The sequence below is a fragment of the Carcharodon carcharias genome (assembly GCF_017639515.1).
Source record: "Carcharodon carcharias isolate sCarCar2 chromosome 37 unlocalized genomic scaffold, sCarCar2.pri SUPER_37_unloc_3, whole genome shotgun sequence".
NCBI classification, from domain to species: Eukaryota; Metazoa; Chordata; class Chondrichthyes; order Lamniformes; family Lamnidae; genus Carcharodon; species Carcharodon carcharias.
Genome location: NW_024470768.1, coordinates 958,726 through 983,588, shown reverse-complemented (window position 1 = coordinate 983,588; position 24,863 = coordinate 958,726). Strand labels below are relative to the sequence as shown.

At 49.3% G+C, this 24,863-nt stretch overlaps 1 protein-coding gene across 1 annotated transcript in view; it reads right to left on the bottom strand.

The window, feature by feature from the left end:
• Positions 1-618: 618 nt before the first annotated feature.
• LOC121274737 (sodium/calcium exchanger 1-like) overlaps positions 619-24,863 on the bottom strand; it is a 459,072-nt gene continuing 434,827 nt past the window's right edge. Inside the window, exon 6 of the mRNA XM_041182077.1 lies at positions 619-767. Within this exon, the coding sequence (XP_041038011.1) occupies positions 619-767 (149 nt within the window). The remainder of the gene's footprint in view (positions 768-24,863) is intronic.

Here is a 24,863-nt window from a genome sequence, read left to right as displayed (position 1 = left end):
GAGAGGGAGAGAGGGGAAGAGAGGGAGGAAGAGGGAGAGGGACGGAGAGGGAGGGAGAAAGAGAGGTGGGCAGATGGGGAGAGAGAGAGATGGAGAGGGAAGGAGAGAGAGGGAGGGAGAGAGAGAATGGGAGACAGAGAGGGCGAGAGAGAGTGGGAGAGAGAGAGAGAGGGGCGGAGAGAGTGGGAGAGAGAGAGAGGATTAGGGAGGGAATTCCAGATGGAGAAAATGCCCTTGCATGGTCTCTAGTGCCTGTCACGGCCTGCAGACATGCTGCAGTGGATGAAGGACTGAAACATTCCCCCTGTTATACTGGAGGGAGGCAGAGCAAGATCCCAACAAACAGCATCCACCAGGTCATTATGCAGTGAGATTCCGCGAGGGAGGAATGTTGGTTCCCAGGACATCAGGGGATGACCTACACACCCCCCGCCCCACCCACCCACCCCCACCCACCCCGCCCCCCCCCAGTCCCACCCCCCAACCCCACCCCCAACCCCAACCCCAACCCCACACCCCACTCCCCACTCCCAACCCCCCCATCCCCAGCTCTCTCCCGGAGCCAGAGTGAAAACGGGAATGACGGTAAGAGCTGGGAGGTGGTTGGAAAGTGGCGACTCAACTCCGGGATGATCCCAGCTTCGACCGGGAGACGCGAGCGTCACCGAGCATTCCCGTCCCGGGAATCCAAGTCGGCAGGTCCTCGGAGAAGCAGAGGCTTCGAGGGGAAGCGGGTTTTCCAGGCCCCAGGCCCCAGGCCCTAGGCCCTAGGCCGGGGACAAGGAGAGGAGGGAGGAAGCTGTTTTTACACACAGAGGAATTTCCGATTGAGGGATCGGATTCTGGCGGGTGGGGGGTGGGGGGTGGGGGGTGGGGGGGGTGGTTGAAGCAGATGTGGAAATTGGGGGTGGTGGGGGGGGGGGCAGGGCGGTGTCAACGTTCAACTAGACGGGCCGATGGAGAGAGAGAGACGGAAGTGAGGGGGAATCGGGGAGGCGGGGGGTGGGGAAGAGGGTCAGTCCGGATGTTTGCCTCTTCCATTGCCCCTGCCAACCTGAGGAACGTTATCCCCTCACCAGGCCAGAGCTGTGTGTCCATGTTGCGGCAGCGCTGTGCGCCTCACGGTTCATGTAGCAGAGCAAAGGGAGGGGCAGGGAGAGCGAGGAAGATCAACGGGTTAGCGATGCTGACAATCACAGAATGAGAACAAGAAGGGGACCGTGAGACTGAGCGGAGAGTGTGCAGGGCCCGAGACCTGGAGTCCCTCGCTCTCATCGCCTTGGGAGATGGAGAGAGGCCGTGGAATTCGGGGGGGGGGGGGGGTGTCAAAGAGGGGACGGTTAAAGGAAGTTCATCAGGTTGCAGGAACATGTAGCAGATCCCATGGATGAGGCCCTGGATCCTGAATACTGAGGGGTGAACACGGACAGTGCATGTGGGGATAGGGGGGCTGGATAGATTTTGAATGAGCTTGCTTGTGGATGAGCTAAAAGAATACAATACACAAGGACATAACTTAATCAGAACCCAATAATAATGTCACAGCCTTGTAGCGGACTCCCTCCCATCCGAAAATAGCCTTGCAATGTGCTCCCATCCATCTGTAACATGCTCCCATCCGTCTGTAACACGCTCCCATCCGTCTGTGACACGCTCCCAATCCGTCTGTAACACGCTCCCATCCAATTGCTCCTCGTTTCTATGTTTCTAATTATAACATGCTCCCATCCACCTGTAACACACTTCCATGCATTGTAACACACTAATGTCCATTTGTAACAAACTAATATCCACTTGCAACACAGTCCCATCCATTTGTAACACATTCCTATCCATCTGAAAATACTACTGCAACACACTCATGCATCTGAAAATAGTCTAACATACTGCCATTCATCTGAAAATAGTCATGTAACACACTCCCATCCAATTGTAACACACTCCTATCTATCTGAAAATGGTCTTGTAACACATTCCCATCCATCCGAAAATAGTCTCGTAACAAACTCCTATCCATCTGAAAATAGTCTCGTAATACACTCCTATCCATCTGAAAATTGTCTTGTAACAAACTCCTATCTATCTGAAAATAGTCTCGTAATACACTCCTATCCATCTGAAAATTGTCTTGTAACAAACTCCTATCTATCTGAAAATAGTCTCGTAATACACTCCTATCCATCTGAAAATTGTCTTGTAACAAACTCCTATCCATCTGAAAATAGGCTTGTAACATACTCCTATCCATCTGAAAATAGTCTCATAACAAACTCCTAACCATCTGAAAATAGTCTTGTAACACATTCCCATCCATCTGAAAATAGTCTCGTAACAAACTCCTATCCATCTGAAAATAGTCTCGTAATACACTCCTATCCATCTGAAAATTGTCTTGTAACAAACTCCTATCCATCTGAAAATAAGCTTGTAACAAACTCCTATCTATCTGAAAATAGTCTTGTAATACACTCCCATCCATCTGAGATTAGCCTTGTAACACACTTATCCATCTGAAAATAGGCTTGTAACATACTCCTATCCATCTGAAAATAGTCTCATAACGAACTTCTAACCATCTGAAAATAGGCTTGTAACAAACTCCTATCCATCTGAAAATAGGCTTGTAATACATTCCCATCCATCTGAGATTAGTCTTGTAACACACTTATCCATCTGAAAATAGTCTTGTAACATACTCCTAACCATCTGAAAATTGTCTTGTAACAAACTCCTATCTAGCTGAAAATAGTCTTGTAATGCACTCCTATCCATCTGAGATTAGTCTTGTAACACACTTATCCATCTGAAAATAGTCTTGTAACAAATTCCTATCCATCATAAAATAGTCTTGTAACAAAATCCTATCCACCTGAAAATAGTCTTGTAACATACTCCTATCCATCTGAAAATAGTCTTGTAACATACTCCCATCCATCTGAAAATAGTCTCATAACAAACTCCTAACTATCTGAAAATAGGCTTGTAACAAACTCCTATCCATCTGAAAATAGTCTCGTAATACACTCCTTTCTATCTGAAAATAGGCTTGTAACAAACTCCTATCCATCTGAAAATAGTCTTGTAATACACTCCTTTCTATCTAAAAATGGTCTTGTAACATACTCCTATCCATCTGAAAGTTGTCTTTTAATACACTCCTATCCATCTGAAAATGATCTCGTAACAAACTCCTATCCATCTGAAAATAGGCTTGTAACAAACTCCTATCCATCTGAAGATAATCTTGTGATGGACTCCTGCCCATCAGTTCTGCACAGCCTCAACCTCGCTAGTTAAGAGTTGCCTATTTCTTTGGTAAGTATGGTTTAGTTAGTCGACATTGGGCATGGAGGCGGACTAACTAACAGTGAAGATGACATAGGGCTTACAATGAAGAGATGTCTGAATTGATAAGGCAGCAAACAGCAGAATGTGTTGCACTTGTGGGTGGGGTTTTTTGAACTTATTAACCCAATGGGAGACTGCCTTCAGCTAGCCCCGCCCTCTCACTACTCTTAAAGGGACAGGGTGACCCTGTCCACCCCAGCCCCCTCTGCCAATCTCTGGAATATATCAGGACATGACCCCTTTGTGACTAGTGATACTGCCTGCACAGAACAGCCAGGCAGGGGGAGGTGAGGGGCTTTTTTGTGGAGAGTGAGCAACTGTCCAATTGGTGGCATCAAGGGATGGCCATATCTGCTTGGTGTTATCTGAGGCAAAAAATAAAAGCAAATATTCAATAAAGCATATTTTACAAAATGGTGTGGCTGTTCCATGGAGCACAGGGTTTAACTGGGAGGGAGATGTTCATCTCTGCGCGTGGGTGATGGCTGGAGAGGGGGGAAGGGAGGGAGCAAGTGAATATACACACACTCACACTCTCTCACACACACACACACTCACACATTCTCACACACACACACACATTCTCTCACACACTCACACATTCTCACACACACACATTCTCACACACACACACATTCTCTCACACACACACACTCACACATTCTCACACACACACACTCACACATTCTCACACACACACACATTCTCTCACACACACACATTCTCTCACACACTCACACATTCTCACACACACACACTCACACACACACTCACACATTCTCTCACACACTCACACATTCTCTCTCACACACACACTCACACATTCTCACACACACACACACTCACACATTCTCACACACACACTCACACATTCTCACACACACACATTCTCTCACACACACACACACTCACACATTCTCTCACAAACACACACACACATTCTCACACACACACACTCACACATTCTCTCACAAACACACACACACACATTCTCACACACACACACACACATACACACTCACACATTCTCACACACACACACACACACATTCTCTCACACATACACACACACTCACACATTCTCTCACACACACACACACACACTCACACATTCTCTCACACACACACTCACACATTCTCACACATTCTCTCACACACACACTCACACATTCTCACACACACACACACACTCACACATTCTCTCACACACTCACACACTCTCACACACACACACACACACACATTCTCTCACACATTCTCTCACACACACACTCACACATTCTCACACACACACACTCACACATTCTCACACACACACACTCACACATTCTCACACACACACACACATTCTCTCACACATACACACACACACTCACACATTCTCTCACGCACACACTCACACACACACTCACACACACACTCACACATTCTCTCACACACACACTCACACATTCTCTCACACACACACTCACACACACACACACTCACACTCAGCCTCACACACACACATTCTCACACACACACACTCACACTCAGCCTCACACACACACACTCACATTCTCACACACACACATTCTCACACACACACACATTCTCTCACACACACACACACACACACACATTCTCTCACACACACACACACACACATTCTCTCACACACACACACACATTCTCTCACACACATTCTCACACACACTCACATTCTCACACACACATTCTCACACGCACACACACTCACACATTCTCTCTCACACACACACACACACACATTCTCACACACACTCAAACATTCTCACACACACTCGCAATCTCTCTCACACACATACTCCCACATTCTCTCTCACACACACACTCACACATTCTCACACACATTCTCACACACACACACTCACAATCTTTCACACACACACTCACACACTCTCACATACACACACTCGCAATCTCTCACACACACACTCACACATTCTCTCTCACACACACACACACTCACACATTCTCACATACACTCACACGTTCTCACACAAACACACTTGCAATCTCACACACACACACACATTCTCACATACACTCACATTCTCTCACACACACACACATACACACACTCGCAATCTCTCACAAACACTCACACATTCTCTCACACAAACACACACTCATACATTCTCACATACACTCACACGTTCTCACACAAACACACTCGCAATCTCACACACACACACACATTCTCTCTCACACACACTCACACGTTCTCACATACACTCACACATTCTCACACACACGCACACACACACACTCGCAATCTCTCACACACACACACATTCTCACACACACACACACACACACACTCGCAATCTCTCACACACACACACTCGCAATCTCTCACACACACACTCACAATCTCTCACACACACACACATTCTCACACACACACACACGCAATCACAAACACACATTCTCACACACACATTCTCTCTCACACACACACACTCACAATCTCACACACACACACACTCGCAATCACAAACACACACACATTCTCACACACACATGCTCAACACATTCTCACACACACACACACTCAACACATTCTCACACACACACACACACTCAACACATTCTCACACACACACATTCTCTCACACACACACACTCACACATTCTCTCACACACACATTCTCTCACACACACACACTCACATTCTCACACACACACATTCTCTCACACACACACATTCTCACGCACACACACTCACATTCTCTCACACGTTCTCACTCACACACACATTCTCTCACACACGCTCGCAATCTCACACACACATTCTCTCACACATATTCTCACACACACACTCGCACATTCTCACTCACGTACACACACACACACACTCGCACATTCTCACACACTCACACTCGCACATTCTCACACACTCACACTCGCACATTCTCACACACACTCACACTCGCACATTCTCACACACACTCACACTCGCACATTCTCTCACACACACACTCGCACATTCTCACACACACTCACACTCGCACATTCTCACACACACTCACACTCGCACATTCTCACACTCACACTCGCACATTCTCACACACACACTCGCACATTCTCACACACACACTCGCACATTCTCACACACACACTCGCACATTCTCACACACACACTCGCACATTCTCACACACACACTCGCACATTCTCACACACACACTCGCACATTCTCACACACACACACTCACATTCTCACACACACACACTCGCAATCACAAACACACACACATTCTCACACACACACACTCACATTCTCTCTCTCACACACTCTCATTCACACTCGCTGTCTCCCCCCACACTCCACCTCACTCCCTCTCACACTCCATTTCCCAAACACACACTGACTCACGCACAACATACTCACATTTGTCCAAACAAACCCACTCTACTCAGACTTCCCAGTGCGTAGTCTTTGTCTATCATCAGCTGTTTTCCAGCCCTCCATCCCACATCTCTCCTTTACAGTGTCCATCACCTTCCATTCATCAGCAATTCAACACTCCACAGTGATAGAGACTGGGAGTATCAGCAGAGTGGGGGAACCTGAAACTGTTTCACCTAAGGGTTTAATCCCAAAAGTAATGGGAAGGACCGTTCAATGAAATGGCAGCTTTACTCTGTATCTAACCCCGTGCTGTACCTGTCCTGGGAGTGTTTGATGGGGACAGTGTAGAGGGAGCTTTACTCTGTATCTAACCCCGTGCTGTACCTGTCCTGGGAGTGTTTGATGCGGATGGTGTAGAGAGAGCTTTACTCTGTATCTAACCCCGTGCTGTACCTGTCCTGGGAGTGTTTGATGGGGACGGTGTAGAGGGAGATTTACTCTGTATCTAACCCCGTGCTGTACCTGTCCTGGGAGTGTTTGATGGGGACGGTGTAGAGGGAGATTTACTCTGTATCTAACCCCGTGCTGTACCTGTCCAGGGAGTGTTTGATGGGGACAGTGTGGAGGGAGATTTACTCTGTATCTAACCCCGTGCTTTACCTGTCCTGGGAGTGTTTGATGGGGACAGTGTAGAGGGAGATTTACTCTGTATCTAACCCCGTGCTGTACCTGTCCTGGGAGTGTTTGATGGGGACAGTGTAGAGGGTTTACTCTGTATCTAACCCCGTGCTGTCCCTGTCCTGGGAGTGTTTGATGGGGACAGTGTAGAGGGTTTACTCTGTATCTAACCCCGTGCTGTACCTGTCCTGGGAGTGTTTGATGGGGACGGTGTAGAGAGAGCTTTACTCTGTATCTAACCCCGTGCTGTACCTGTCCTGGGAGTGTTTGATGGGGACAGTGTAGAGGGAGCTTTACTCTGTATCTAACCCCGTGCTGTACCTGTCCTGGGAGTGTTTGATGGGGACAGTGTAGAGGGAGCTTTACTCTGTATCTAACCCCGTGCTGTACCTGTCCTGGGAGTGTTTGATGGGGACGGTGTAGAGAGAGCTTTACTCTGTATCTAACCCCGTGCTGTACCTGTCCTGGGAGTGTTTGATGGGGACAGTGTAGAGGGAGCTTTATTCTGTATCTAACCCCGTGCTGTACCTGTCCTGGGAGTGTTTGATGGGGACAGTGTAGAGAGAGCTTTACTCTGTATCTAACCCCGTGCTGTCCCTGTCCTGGGAGTGTTTGATGGGGACAGTGTAGAGTGAGCTTTACTCTGTATCTAACCCCGTGCTGTACCTGTCCTGGGAGTGTTTGATGGGGACAGTGTAGAGAGAGCTTTACTCTGTATCTAACCCCGTGCTGTACCTGTCCTGGGAGTGTTTGATGGGGACAGTGTAGAGGGAGCTTTATTCTGTATCTAACCCCGTGCTGTACCTGTCCTGGGAGTGTTTGATGGGGACGGTGTAGAGAGAGCTTTACTCTGTATCTAACCCCGTGCTGTACCTGTCCTGGGAGTGTTTGATGGGGACAGTGTAGAGGAAGCTTTACTCTGTATCTAACCCCGTGCTGTACCTGTCCTGGGAGTGTTTGATGGGGACAGTGTAGAGGGAGATTTACTCTGTATCTAACCCCGTGCTGTACCTGTCCTGGGAGTGTTTGATGGGGACAGTGTAGAGGAAGCTTTACTCTGTATCTAACCCCGTGCTGTACCTGTCCTGGGAGTGTTTGATGGGGACAGTGTAGAGTGAGCTTTACTCTGTATCTAACCCCGTGCTGTACCTGTCCTGGGAGTGTTTGATGGGGACAGTGTAGAGAGAGCTTTACTCTGTATCTAACCCCGTGCTGTACCTGTCCTGGGAGTGTTTGATGGGGACAGTGTAGAGGGAGATTTACTCTGTATCTAACCCCGTGCTGTACCTGTCCTGGGAGTGTTCGATGGGGACAGTGTAGAGGGAGCTTTACTCTGTATCAAACCCCGTGCTGTACCTGTCCTGGGAGTGTTTGGTGGGGACAGTGTAGAGGGATCTTTACTCTGTATCTAACCCCGTGCTGTACCTGTCCTGGGAGTGTTTGATGGGGACAGTGTAGAGGGATCTTTACTCTGTATCTAACCCCGTGCTGTACCTGTCCTGGGAGTGTTTGATGGGGACAGTGTAGAGGGATCTTTACTCTGTATCTAACCCTGTGCTGTACCTGTCCTGGGAGTGTTTGATGGGGACAGTGTAGAGGGATCTTTACTCTGTATCTAACCCCGTGCTGTACCTGTCCTGGGAGTGTTTGATGGGGACAGTGTAGAGGGTTTACTCTGTATCTAACCCCGTGCTGTCCCTGTCCTGGGAGAGTTTGATGGGCCCCGTATCTCAGGAAGGATGTTCTGACCCTGGAGACAGTCCAGAGGAGGTTCACGAGAATGATCCCAGGAATAAAATGATTAACATGTGAGGAACGTTTGAGGACTCTGGGTCTATACTCGATGGAGTTTAGAAGAATGAGGGGGGATCTGATTGAAACTTACAGAATACTGAAAGGCCTGGATAGAGTGGACGTGGGGAAGATGTTTCCATTAGTAGAAGAGACTAGGACCCGAGGGCACAGCCTCAGAGTAAAGGGAAGACATTTCAGAACAGAGATGAGGAGAAACCTCTTTAGCCAGAGAGTGGTGAATCTATGGAATTCATTGCCACAGAAGGCTGTGGAGGCCAAGCCGTTGAGTGTATTTAAGACCGAGATAGATAGGCTCTTGATTGGTAAGGGTGTCAAAGGTTACGGGGAGAAGGCGGGAGAATGGGGTTGAGAAACTTATCAGCCATGACTGAATGGCGGAGCAGACTCGATGGGCCGAATGGCCTAATTTCTGCTCCTATGTCTTAGAGTTTTATGGACAGTGTAGAGGGAGCTTTACTCTGTATCTAACCCCGTGCTGTACCTGTCCTGGGAGTGTTTGATGGGGACAGTGTAGAGGGTTTACTCTGTATCTAACCCCGTGCTGTACCTGTCCTGGGAGTGTTTGATGGGGACGGTGTAGAGGGAGTTTTACTCTGTATCTAACCCCGTGCTGTACCTGTCCTGGGAGTGTTTGATGGGGACGGTGTAGAGAGAGCTTTACTCTGTATCTAACCCCGTGCTGTACCTGTCCTGGGAGTGTTTGATGGGGACGGTGTAGAGGAAGCTTTACTCTGTATCTAACCCCGTGCTGTACCTATCCGGGGAGTGTTTGATGGGGACAGTGTAGAGGGAACTTTACTCTGTATCTAACCCCGTGCTGTACCTGTCCTGGGAGTGTTTGATGGGGACAGTGTAGAGGGAGCTTTACTCTGTATCAAACCCCGTGCTGTACCTGTCCTGGGAGTGTTTGATGGGGACGGTGTAGAGGTTGCTTTACTCTGTATCTAACCCCGTGCTGTACCTGCCCTGGGAGTGTTTGATGGGGACAGTGTAGAGGGAGATTTACTCTGTATCTAACCCCGTGCTGTACCTGTCCTGGGAGTGTTTGATGGGGACGGTGTAGAGGGAGATTTACTCTGTATCTAACCCCGTGCTGTACCTGTCCTGGGAGTGTTTGATGGGGACAGTGTAGAGGGAGATTTACTCTGTGTCTAACCCCGTGCTATCCCTGTCCTGGGAGTGTTTGATGGGGACAGTGTAGAGGGAGGTTTACTCTGTATCTAACCCCGTGCTGTACCTGTCCTGGGAGTGTTTGATGGGGACAGTGGGGAGGGAGAGTTCCGGTCTGTAGGGTTCTGATGGAGAGTAGGTATCTGTTATTTTTGCATCTTCCTTGTTTGGTGTAAGGAATGTGGGGAACTCATTCTAATCGTCAGTCAGCCTCGCTCCTTTTAACTGGCTGCTATGTAACCTTGGTGATTGTAACCATGGAAGCCCGGTGATGGGATGGGCTGAACTCCACCTTTGTATTCTGTGCACACTTGTTTTTCCAAGTGTCCCCTTTGTGCGATGTTATTGTTGAATGTTGGGAATCTGTCTGTCCGCTGTACGCGCTGTCTTGTCCACACACACTCACAGACACACTCACACTCACACAGAGACACACTCACAGACACACTCACACAGACACACACTCACAGACACACTTACACTCACACAGAGACACACTCACAGTCACACTCACACTCACACAGAGACACACTCATAGTCACACTCACACTCACACAGACACACACTCACAGACACACTCACACAGAGACACACTCACAGTCACACTCACACTCACACAGAGACACACTCATAGTCACACTCACACTCACACAGACACACACTCACAGACACACTCACACAGAGAAACACTCACAGTCACACTCACACAGACACACACACATACACAGACACTCACAATCACTCACACACACACAATCACACACCACACACAGACACACACTCACACACACACACTCGTTCACAGACACACACTCACAGTCACACACACTCACAGTCGCAAGCACACACACTCACACACACACACAATCACACACCACACACAGACACACACTCACAGTCACACAGACACACACTCACTCACACACACACAAATACACTCACTCACTCACAATCACACACCACACACAGGCACACACTCACAGTCACACAGACACACACACAAATACACTCTCTCACTCACATACTCACACACATACACACTCACACACACATACACACACACACTCACAAATACAATCACACACCACACACAGAATCTCACACACTCACACACATTCACTCACACACATTCACTCACACACATTCACTCACACACACACACACACACACTCACGGATGCACTAGATAAAAAATACAAAACCTTTCACGGTCTCCAGTCTCAGTCTCTTTGTTGTTCCTCTCTCTCTCTCTCTCTCTCTCTCTCTTTTGGTGTCCTAACCCTCCCATTCTGACACAGGAGCCTGCCGACAATTCCACTCTCATTGCTCAGGTCTCCAGGATCGGAGGGTCAATTGCCAGGGACTTGACATGTGCTGAACGTTCATAATGATCGGCTGGGGGGGGGGGGGGGGGGGGGGATGGGAGACGAGTGGGGGTGGGGGGACGGTGGGGTGGGACGGTGGGTGGGGGGGGCAGGGGGGGCGGTGGGGGTGGTTGGCGTGGGGAATGGGAGCCGGGGAGGTGGGTGAAATAGGAGTCGGCGGGGGAGGAGGTGGGAATGGGAGTAGGGGGGGTGGAGGGGGGGTGGTGGGTGGGAGGTTGGGGGGTGGATGGGGGGTGGGGGGGCGGTGGGGGGGGTGGATGGGGGGTGGGGGGGTTGGTGGGGTTCAATCAGATTCTGATTGGCCGTATTCCTGGTGAGAAGCTTCGAGTTGGTGACGGACGAGGTGCAGACACAGGGGGTTAAACCCAAAGCAACGGATCATCCTGAACTCCAACTGCGGAGGGAACATCGGGTACTGGAAGCTGCAACAGGGGGGGGGTGAGGGGTTGGCGGGGGTGAAGGGGGTTGGTTGCGGTGGGGGGGGTGGGGATATTGGAAAGAAACCTGTGCGGCGATCGGCACCCACGTTAGCGGCAGCTCCTCCCGCCCCTCATCTCTCCCCCCAAACTCTCACCCCCACCGAACGCTGACCCCCCGATCGCTCACCCCCCCCATCTCTCCCCCCACGAGTGATTCATCCTCAGCTGCTGCAGTGCTGGAGAAAGACGTCTCAGACACTCAAGGGAGCATCGCGGTACGGAAGGAGTTAAAGACGGGGTTAGGAGGGGGGTCAGAGGAGTCGAAATCAGGGTCAGTTTAGACAAAATATTGATTAACATCAAAACAGATACGGTCAGTTACACAGGGCGCTGGGGGGAGAGGGGTTACTGAGTGACAGTGTGAAGGAGCTGGATTTACATCAGTAGAGATAGTCAGTAACAGAGGTAGCAGTGGGGAGAGGGGTGACTGAGTGACAGTGTGAGGGAGCTGGATTAACATCATGTGAGATACAGTCAGTAACACAGGGCGCTGGGGGAAAAGGGGATGCTGAGTGACTGTGTGAGGGAGCTGGATTAACATCAGTAGAGATACAGACAATAACACAGGGCGCTGGGGGGAGAGGGGTTACTGAGTGACAGTGTGAGGGAGCTGGATTAACATCAGTAGAGATACAGTCAGTAACACAGGGAGCTGGGGGAGAGGGGTTTCTGAGTGACAGTGTGAGGGAGCTGGATTAACATCAGTAGAGATACAGTCAGTAACACAGGGCGCTGGGGGGAGAGGGGTTACTGAGTGACAGTGTGAGGGAGTTGGATTAACATCAGTAGAGATACAGTCAGTAACACAGGGAGCTGGGGGAGAGGGGTTTCTGAGTGACAGTGTGAGGGAGCTGGATTAACATCAGTAGAGATACAGTCAGTAACACAGGGAGCTGGGGGAGAGGGGTTTCTGAGTGACAGTGTGAGGGAGCTGGATTAACATCAGTAGAGATACAGTCAGTAACACAGTGCGCTGGGGGAGAGGGGTTACTGAGTGACAGTGTGAGGGAGCTGGAATAACATCAGTAGAGATACAGTTGGTAAAACAGTGTGCTGAGGGGAGAGGGGTTGCTGAGTGACAGTTTGATGGACCTGGTTTAAGATCAGTAAAGATACAGTCAGTAACAAAGGGCACTGGGGGAGAGGGGTTACTGAATGACGGTTTGAGAGAGCTGGATTAACTTCAGTAGAGATACAGTCAGTAACACAGGGCGCTGGGGGAGAGGGGTTACTGAGTGACAGAGTTAGGGAGCTGGATTAACTTCAGTAGAGATACAGTCAGAAACACAGGGTGCTGGTGGAGGTGGGTTACTGACTGACAGTTTGAGGAAGCTGGATTAACATCAGTAGAGATACAGTCAGTAACACAGGGCGCTGGGCAGAGAGGGGTTACTGAGTGACAGTGTGAGGGAGCTGGATTAACATCAGTAGAGATACAGTCAGTTACACAGGGAGCTGGGGGGAGAGGGGTTACTGAGTGACAGTGTGAGGGAGCTGGATTAACACCAGTAGAGATACAGTCAGTAACACAGGGAGCTGGGCGGAGAGGGGTTACTGAGTGACAGTGTGAGGGAGCTGGATTAATATCAGTAGAGATACAGTCAGTTACACAGTGTAGTAGTGGGAGAGGGTTTACTGAGTGACAGTTTGAGGGAGCTGGATTAACATCAGTAGAAATACTGTCAGTAACACAGGGGGCTGGGTGGAGAGGGGTTACTGAGTGACTTTGTGAGGGAGCTGGATTAAAATGAGTACAGTTACAGTCAGTAACACAGGGCTCAGGGGGGGTGAGGGGTTACAGAGTTACAGTGTGAGGGAGCTGTATTAACATCATTAAAGGTACAGTCAGTAACATAGGGCACTGGGGGGTGAGGGGTTACTGAGTTACAGTGTGAGGGAGCTGGATTAACATCAGTAGAGATACAGTCAGTTACACAGGGAGCTGGGGGAGAGGGGTTACTGAGTGACAGTGTGAGGGAGCTGGATTAACATCAGTAGAGATACAGTCAGTAACACAGGGAGCTGGGGGAGAGGGATTACTGAGTGACAGTGTGAGGGGGCTGGATTAACATCAGTAGAGATACAGTCAGTAACACAGGGCGCTGGGGGGAGAGGGGTTACTGAGTGACAGTGTGAGGGAGCTGGATTAACATCAGTAACGATACTTTCAGTAACATAGGGCACTGGATGGAGGGGGGTTACTGAGTGACAGTGTGAGGGAGCTGGATTAACATCAGTAGAGATACAGTCAGTAACACAGGGCGCTGGGGGGAGAGGGGTTACCGAGTGACAGTGTGAGGAAGCTGGATTAACATCAATAGAGGTACAGTCAGTAACAAAAGACACTGGGGGAGGTGGGTTACTGACTGACAGTTTGAGGGAGCTGGATTAACATCAGTAGAGATACAGTCAGTAACACAGGGAGCTGGGGGAGAGGTGTTACTCAGTGACAGTGTGAGGGAGCTGGATTAACATCAGTAGAGATACAATCAGTAACACAGGGAGCTGGGGGAGAGGTGTTACTCAGTGACAGTGTGAGGGAGCTGGATTAACATCAGTAGAGATACAATCAGTAACACAGGGAGCTGGGGGAAGGGGTTACTGACTGAAAGTTTGAGGGAGCTGGATTAACATCAGGAGAGATACAGACTGTAACGCAGGGAGCTGGGTGGAGAGCACTTACTGAGTGACAGTGTGAGGGAACTGGATAAATATCATGCAAGATACAGTCAGTAACACAGGGAGCTGGGGGGAAAAGGGGTTACTGAGTGACAGTGTGAGGGAGCTGGATTAGCATCAGTAGTGATACAGTCAGTAACACAGGGTGCTAGGTGGAGAGCACTTACTGAGTGACAGTGTGAGGGAGCTGGATTAACATCAGTAGAGATATAGTCACTAACACAGGGAGGTGGGGGGAGAGGGGTTACTGAGTGACAGTGTGAGGGAGCTGGATTAACATCATGCGACATACAGTCACTAACACAGGGAGGTGGGGGGAGAGGGGTTACTGAGTGACAGTGTGAGGGAGCCGGATTAAAATCAGCAAAGATACAGTTTGTAACATAGGGCAGTGGGTGGAGAAGGGTTACTGAGTTACAGTGTGAGCGAGCTGGATTAACATCAGTAGAGATACAGTCAGTAACACAGGGAGCTGGGGGAGAGGGGTTACTGAGTGACAGTGTGAGGGAGCTGGATTAACATCAGTAGAGATACAGTCAGTAACACAGGGAGTTGGGCGGAGAGGGGTTACTGAGTGACAGTGTGAGGGAGCTGGATTTACATCAGTAGAGATACAGTCACTAACACAGGACACTGGGGGAGAGGGCTTACTGAGTGACAGTTTGAGGGAGCTGGATTAACATCAGAAGAGATACAGTCAGTTAAACAGGGAGCTGGGAGAGAGGGGTTACTGAGTGACAGTGTGAGGGAGCTGGATTAACATCAATAGAGATACAGTCAGTAACACAGGGCGCTGGGAGGAGAGGGGTTACTGAGTGACAGCGTGAGCGAGATGGATTAACATCAGTAGAGACACCGTCAGTAACACAGGATGCTGGGGGGAGAGGGGTTAATGAGTGACAGTGTGAAAGGGCAGAATTAACATCAGTAGATGTACAATCATTAATGCAGTGCGCTGGGGGGAGTGGGGTTACTGAGTGACAGTGTGAGGGAGCTGGATTAACATCAGTAGAGATACAGTCAGTAACACAGGGCACTGGGAGGAGAGGGGTTACTGAGTGACAGCGTGAGCGAGATGGATTAACATCAGTAGAGACACCGTCAGTAACACAGGATGCTGGGGGGAGAGGGGTTAATGAGTGACAGTGTGAAAGGGCAGAATTAACATCAGTAGATGTACAATCATTAATGCAGTGCGCTGGGGGGAGTGGGGTTACTGAGTGACTGTGTGAGGGAGCTGGATTAACATCATGCGGCATACAGTCAGTAACATAGGGCGCTGGGGGAAAAGGGGATACTGAGTGACTGTGTGAGGGAGCTGGTTTAGCATCAGTAGTGATACAGACAGTAACGCAGGGAGCTAGGGGAGAGGGGTTACTGGATGACAGTGTGAGGGAGCTGGATTAACATCAGTAAAGATACAGTCAGTAACACAGGGAGCTGGGGGAGAGGTGTTACTGAGTTACAGTGTGAGGGAGCTGGATTAACATCAGTAGAGATACAGTCAGTAACACAGGGCACTGGGGGGAGAAGGGTTACTGAGTGACAGCGTGAGCGAGATGGATTAACATCAGTAGAGACACCGTCAGTAACACAGGATGCTGGGGGGAGAGGGGTTAATGAGTGACAGTGTGAAAGGGCAGAATTAACATCAGTAGATGTACAATCATTAATGCAGTGCGCTGGGGGGAGTGGGGTTACTGAGTGACTGTGTGAGGGAGCTGGATTAACATCAGTAGAGATACAGTCAGTAACACAGGGAGCTGGGGGGAGATGGGTTACTGAGTGACACTGTGAGGGAGCTGGATTAACATCAGTAGAGATACAGTCAGTAACACAGGCAGCTGGGTAAAAGGGGTAACTGAGTGACTTTGTGAGGGAATTAGATTAACATCAGTAGAGATACAGTCAGTAACACAGTGAGGTGGGGGGAGAGGGTTTACTGAGTCTATAGTGTGAGGTAGCTGGATTTATATCAGTGGAGATACAGTCAGTAACACAGGGAGCTGGGGGAAAAGGTAATACTGAGTGACAGTGTGAGGGAGCTGGATTAACATCAGTACAGATACAGTCGGTAACACAGGATGCTGGGGGAAAAGGGGATACTGAGTGAGAGCGTGAGGGAGCTGCATTAACATCAGTAGAGATACAGTCAGTAACACAGTGCGCTGGGGGGAGAGGAGATACTGAGTGACAGGGTGAGGGAGCTGGATTAACATCATGCGAGATACATTCAGTAACACAGTGCGCTGGGGGGAGAGGGGGTTACTGAGTGACAGTGTGAGGGAGCTGGATTAACATCAGTAGAGTTACAGTCACTAACACAGGGTGCTGGGGGAGAGGGATTACTGAGTGAAAGTGTGAGGGAGCTGGATTAACATCAGTAGATATACAGTCAGTAATACAGGGAGCTGGGGGAGAGGGGTTACTGAGTGACAGTGTGAGGGAGCTGGATTAACATCAGTAGAGTTACAGTCACTAACACAGGGCACTGGGGGAGAGGGATTACTGAGTGAAGGTGTGAGGGAGCTGGATTAACATCAGTAGATATACAGTCAGTAATACAGGGAGCTGGGGGAGAGGGGTTACTGAGTGACAGTGTGAGGGAGATGGATTAACATCAGTAGAGATACAGTTAGTAACACAGTGAGCTGGGGGAGAGGTGTTAATGAATGACTGTGTGATGGAGCTGGTTTAACATCAGTAGAGATACAGTCAGTAACACAAGGATCTTGGTGGAGAGGGGTTACTGAGTGACACTGTGAGGGAGCTGGATTAACATCAGTACAGATACAGTCAGTAACACAGGGGGCTGGGGGAGAGGGGTTACTGAGTGACAGTGTGAGGGAGCTGGATTAACATCAGTACAGATACAGTCAGTAACACAGGGAGCTGGGGGAAAAGGTAATACTGAGTGACAGTGTGAGGGAGCTGGATTAACATCAGTACAGATACAGTCGGTAACACAGGATGCTGGGGGAAAAGGGGATACTGAGTGAGAGTGTGAGGGAGCTGCATTAACATCAGTAGAGATACAGTCAGTAACACAGTGCGCTGGGGGGAGAGGAGATACTGAGTGACAGGGTGAGGGAGCTGGATTAACATCATGCGAGATACATTCAGTAACACAGTGCGCTGGGGGGAGAGGGGGTTACTGAGTGACAGTGTGAGGGAGCTGGATTAACATCAGTAGAGTTACAGTCACTAACACAGGGCGCTGGGGGAGAGGGATTACTGAGTGAAGGTGTGAGGGAGCTGGATTAACATCAGTAGATATACAGTCAGTAATACAGGGAGCTGGGGGAGAGGGGTTACTGAGTGACAGTGTGAGGGAGCTGGATTAACATCAGTAGAGTTACAGTCACTAACACAGGGCGCTGGGGGAGAGGGATTACTGAGTGAAGGTGTGAGGGAGCTGGATTAACATCAGTAGATATACAGTCAGTAATACAGGGAGCTGGGGGAGAGGGGTTACTGAGTGACAGTGTGAGGGAGATGGATTAACATCAGTAGAGATACAGTTAGTAACACAGTGAGCTGGGGGAGAGGTGTTAATGAATGACTGTGTGATGGAGCTGGTTTAACATCAGTAGAGATACAGTCAGTAACACAAGGATCTTGGTGGAGAGGGGTTACTGAGTGACACTGTGAGGGAGCTGGATTAACATCAGTACAGATACAGTCAGTAACACAGGGGGCTGGGGGAGAGGGGTTACTGAGTGACAGTGTGAGGGAGCTGGATTAACATCAGTACAGATACAGTCAGTAACACAGGGAGCTGGGGGAAAAGGTAATACTGAGTGACAGTGTGAGGGAGCTGGATTAACATCAGTACAGATACAGTCGGTAACACAGGATGCTGGGGGAAAAGGGGATACTGAGTGAGAGTGTGAGGGAGCTGCATTAACATCAGTAGAGATACAGTCAGTAACACAGTGCGCTGGGGGGAGAGGAGATACTGAGTGACAGGGTGAGGGAGCTGGATTAACATCATGCGAGATACATTCAGTAACACAGTGCGCTGGGGGGAGAGGGGGTTACTGAGTGACAGTGTGAGGGAGCTGGATTAACATCAGTAGAGTTACAGTCACTAACACAGGGCGCTGGGGGAGAGGGATTACTGAGTGAAGGTGTGAGGGAGCTGGATTAACATCAGTAGATATACAGTCAGTAATACAGGGAGCTGGGGGAGAGGGGTTACTGAGTGACAGTGTGAGGGAGCTGGATTAACATCAGTAGAGTTACAGTCACTAACACAGGGCGCTGGGGGAGAGGGATTACTGAGTGAAGGTGTGAGGGAGCTGGATTAACATCAGTAGATATACAGTCAGTAATACAGGGAGCTGGGGGAGAGGGGTTACTGAGTGACAGTGTGAGGGAGATGGATTAACATCAGTAGAGATACAGTTAGTAACACAGTGAGCTGGGGGAGAGGTGTTAATGAATGACTGTGTGATGGAGCTGGTTTAACATCAGTAGAGATACAGTCAGTAACACAAGGATCTTGGTGGAGAGGGGTTACTGAGTGACACTGTGAGGGAGCTGGATTAACATCAGTACAGATACAGTCAGTAACACAGGGGGCTGGGGGAGAGGGGTTACTGAGTGACAGTGTGAGGGAGCTGGATTAACATCAGTACAGATACAGTCAGTAACACAGGGGGCTGGGTGGAGAGGGGTTACTGAGTGACACTGTGAGGGAGCAGGATTAACATCAGTAGAGATAAAGTCAGTAATACAGGGGGCTGGGGGAGAGGGGTTAATGACTGACAGTGTGAGGGAGCTGGATTAACATCAGTAGAGATACAGTCAGTAACACAGGGTGCTGGGGGAGAGGTGTTAATGAGTGACTGTGTGATGGAGCTGGATTAACATCAGTAGAGATACAGTCAGTAACACAGGGAGCTGGGGGAGAGGGATTACTGAGTGACAGTGTGAGGGAACTGGATTAGCATCAGTAGTGATACAGTCTGTTACGCAGGGAGCTGGGGGAAGAGCAGTTACTGAGTGACAGTGTGGGGGAGCTGCATTTACATCAGTAGAGATACAGTAAGTAACAGTGGGAGCTGGGGGGAGAGGGCTTACTGAGTTACAGTGTGAGGTAGCTGGATTAACATCAGTAAAGGTTGTGTCATTAACACAGGGAGTTGGGGGGAGAGGGGATACTGAGTGACTTTGTGAGGGAGTTGGATTAACATCAGTAGAGAAAGTCACTAACAGAGCTAGCTGGGGGGAAAAGGGGTTACTGATCAACAGTATGAGGGAGCTGTATTGCCATTAGTACAAATACAGTCAGTAAACCAGGGAACAGGGTGGAGAGGGGTTACTGAGTGACATTGTGAGGGCGCTGGATTAACATCAGTAGTGATTCAGTCAGTAGTACAGGGAACTGGGTGGAGATGGGTTACTGAGTCACAGTGTGAGGGAGCTGGATTAACATCAGTAGATGTACAATCAGTAACTCAGGACGCTGGGGGGACAGGGGTTTCTGAGTGACTGTGTGAGGGAGCTGGATTAACATCAGTAGAGATACAGTCAGTAACACAGGGAGCTGGGGGAGGGGAGTTACTGAGTGATAGTGTGAGGGAGCTGGATTAACATCATGCGAGATACAGTCAGTAACACAGGGCACTGGGGGAAAAGGGGACGCTGAGTGTGTGATGGAGCTGGATTAACGTCAGTAGAGATACAGTCAGTAACACAGGGAGCTGGGGGAGAGGGGTTACTGACTGACAGTGTGAGGGAGCTGGATTAACATCAGTAGAGATTCAGTTAGTAACACAGTGAGCTGGGGGAGAGGTGTTAATGAGTGACTCTGTGATGGAGCTGGATTAACATCAGTAGAGATACAGTCAGTAATACAGGGAGCTGTGGGAGAGGGGTTACTGAGTGACATTGTGAGGGAGATGGATTAACATCAATAGAGATGCAGTCAGTAACACAGGGCGCTGGGGGGATAGGGTTACTGAGTGTCAGTGTGAGGGAACTGGATTAACATCATTCAAAACACAGTCAGTAACATAGGGCTAAAAATAAAAACAAAAAAACTGCGGATGCTGGAAATCCAAAACAAAAACAGAATTACCTGGAAAAACTCAGCAGGTCTGGCAGCATCGGCGGAGAAGAAAAGAGTTGACGTTTCGAGTCCTCATGACCCTTCGACAGAACTTGCGTTCGAGTCCAAGAAAGAGTTGAAATATAAGCTGGTTTAAGGTGTGTGTGTGGGGGGCAGAGAGATATGACTGTGAAAGCGGGTTTTAGTAAACACCTTGTCAAACACTAGGAGGGAAATGGAAAGCAAAGAAGGTGAGCAAGACAACAGAGAGATACGGAAATCTTGTCGCAGAGAGGAACAAAACTTCTTCAAGGAGGTAGGCATTTCTTGAAGAGCAGTGGCAGTCAATTAAACACAGAGATAAAAACAAAAAACTGCGGATGCTGGAAATCCAAAACAAAAACAGAATTACCTGGAAAAACTAGGGCACTGGGGGAAAAGGGGATACTGAGTGACAGTGTGAGGGAGGGGGAACAACAACAGTAGAGATACAGTCAGTAACGCAGGGCACTGGGTGAAAAGGGGTTATTGAGTGACAGTGTGAGGGAGCTGGATTGGCATCAGTAGTGATACAGTCTGTTACGCAGGGAGCTGTGGGAAGAGCAGTCACTGAGTGACAGTGTAAGGGAGCTAGAATAACATTAGTAGAGATACAGTCAGTAACAGTGGGAGGTGGAGGGAGAGGGTTTACTGAGTTACTGTGTGAGGTAGCTGGATTAACATCAGTAAAGGTTGCGTCATTAACACAGGGATTGGGGGGAGAGGGGATACTGAGTGACTTTGTGAGGGAGTTGGATTAACATCAGTAGAGAAAGTCACTAACACAGCTAGCTGGGGGGAAAAGGGGTTAACGATCGACAGTATGAGGGAGCTGTATTGCCATCAGTACAGATACAGTCAGTAACACAGGGAACAGGGTGGAGAGGGGTTACTGAGTGACATTGTGAGGGTGCTGGATTAACATCAGTAGTGATTCAGTCAGTAACACAGGGAACTGGGGGAGAGGTGTTAATGAGCGACTGTGTGATGGAGCTGGATTAACATCAGTAGAGATAAAGTCAGTAACACAGGGGGCTGGGGGAGAGGGGTTACTGAGTGACACTGTGAGGGAGCTGGATTAACATCAGTACAGATACAGTCAGTAACACAGGGGGCTGGGGAGAGGGGTTACTGAGTGACACTGTGACGGTGGTGGATTAACACCTGTACAGATACAGTCAGTAACACAGGGGGCTGGGGGACAGGGGTTACTGAGTGACACTCTGAGGGAGCTGGATTAACATCAGTACAGATACAGTCAGTAACACAGGGGGCTGGGGAGAGGGGTTACTGAGTGACACTGTGAGGGTGGTGGATTAACACCTGTACAGATACAGTCAGTAACACAGGGGGCTGGGTGGAGAGGGGTTACTGAGTGACTGTGTGATGGAGCTGGATTAACATCAGTAGACATACAGTCAGTAATACAGGGAGCTGGGAGAGAGGGGTTACTGAGTGACTGTGTGAGGGAGCTGGATTAACATCAGTAGAGATACAGTCTGTAACACAATGAGCTGGGGGAGAGGTGTTAATGAGTGACAGTGTGATGGAGCTGGATTAACATCAGTAGAGATACAGTTAGTAACACAATGAGCTGGGGGAGAAGGGTTACTGAGTGACTTTGTGAGGGAGCTGGATTAACATCAGTAGAGATACAGTCAGTAACACAGGGCACAGGGGGGAGATGGGTTACTGAGTGACAGTGTGATAGAGCTGGATTAACATCAGTAGAGATACAGTCAGTAACACAGGGCGCTGGGGGCTGGGGGCTTACAGATCGACAGTGCGAGGTAGCTGGATTAACATCAGTAGAGATACAGTAACTAACAGAGTGCCCTGGGGCGAGAGGGGTTACTGAGTGACTGTGTGAGGGAGCTGGATTAACATCAATAGAGATACAGTCAGTAACACAGGGGGCTGGGGGAGAGGGGTTACTGAGTGACTGTGTGAGGGAGCTGGATTAACATCAATAGAGATACAGTCAGTAACACAGGTAGCTTGGGGAGCGGGGTTAATGAGTGACACTGTGAGGGAGCTGTATTATCATCAGTAGAGATAAAGTCACTAACACAGGAAGCTGGCGGAGAGGGGTTACTGAGTGACACTGTGAGCGAGCTGGATTAACATCAGTAGACATACAGTCAGTAACACAGGGCGCTGGGGGGAGAGGGGTTACTGAGTGACAGTGTGAGGGATCTGGATTAACATCAGTAGAGGTACAGTCAGTAACACAGGGAAATGGGTGGAGAGGGGTTACTGAGTGATAGTGTGAAGGAGCGGGTTAACATCCTAGATGTACAGTCAGTAACACAGGGCGCTGGGGTGATAGGTGATACTTAGTGACAGTGTGAAGGAGCTGTATTAACATCATGCAAGATACAATCAGTTACATAGGGCACTGGAGGAAAAGGGGATACTGAGTGACAATGTGAGGGAGCTGGAATAACAACAGTAGAGATACAGTCAGAAACGCAGGGCACTGGGTGAAAAGGGGTTACTGAGTGACAGTGTGAGGGAGCTGGATTAACATCAGTAGAGATACAGTCAGTAACACAGGGACGTGGGGGGAGAGGGGTTACTGAGTGACAGTGTGAGGGAGCTGGATTAACATTAGTACAGATTCAGTCAGTAATACAGGGAGCTGGGTTAAAGGGGTTACTGAGTCACATTGTGAGGGAGCTGGATTAACATCAGTAGAGATACAGTCAGTAACACAGTGAGCTGGCGGGAGAGGGGTTACTGAGTGACAGTGTGAGGGAGCTGGATTAACATCAGTAGAGATACAGTCAGTAACACAGGGAGCTTGGGGGAGAGGGGTTACTGAGTGACAGTGTGAGGGACATGGATTAAGATCACTAGAGATACAGTCAGTTACTCAGGGCGCTGGGGGAGAGGGGTTATTGAGTGCACAGTGTGAGGGAACTTTATTAACATCAGTAGAGATACAGTCAGTAACGCAGGGAGCTGGAGGGAGAGGACTTACTGAGTGACAGTGTGAGGGAGCTGGATTAACATCAGTAGAGATACAGTCAGTAACACAGGGCACTGGGGGGGAGGCATTACTGAGTGACAGTGTGAGGGAGCTGGATTAACATCAGTAGAGATACAGTCAGTAACGCAGGGAGCTGGAGGGAGAGGACTTACTGAGTGACAGTGTGAGGGAGCTGGATTAACATCAGTAGAGATACAGTCAGTAACGCAGGGAGCTGGAGGGAGAGGACTTACTGAGTGACAGTGTGAGGGAGCTGGATTAACATCAGTAGAGATACAGTCAGTAACACAGGGCACTGGGGGGGAGGCATTACTGAGTGACAGTGTGAGGGAGCTGGATTAACATCAGTAGAGATACAGTCAGTAACACAGGGAGCCGGGGGGAGAGGGGTTACTGAGTGACAGTGTGAGGGAGCTGGATTAACATCATTAGAGGTACAGTCAGTAACACAGGGCGCTGGGGGGAGAAGGGTTACTGAGAGACAGTTTGAGGGAGCTGGATTAACATCAGTAGAGATACATTCAGTAACACAGTGCGCTGGGGGTGAGGGGTTACTGAGTGACAGCGTCAGGGAGCTGGATTTCCATCAGTACAGATACAGTCAGTAACACAGGGAGCTGGGTTAAAGGGGTAACTGAGTGACTTTGTCAGGGAGCTGGATTAACATCAGTAGAGATACAATCAGTAACACAGGGAGGTTGGAGGAGAGGGTTTACTGAGTTACAGTATGAGGTAGCTGGATTAACATCAGTAGAGATACAGTCAGTCACACAGGGAGCTGGGGGAGAGGGGTTACTGAGTGACAGTGTGAGGGAGCTGGATTAACATCAGTAGAGATACAGTCAGTCAC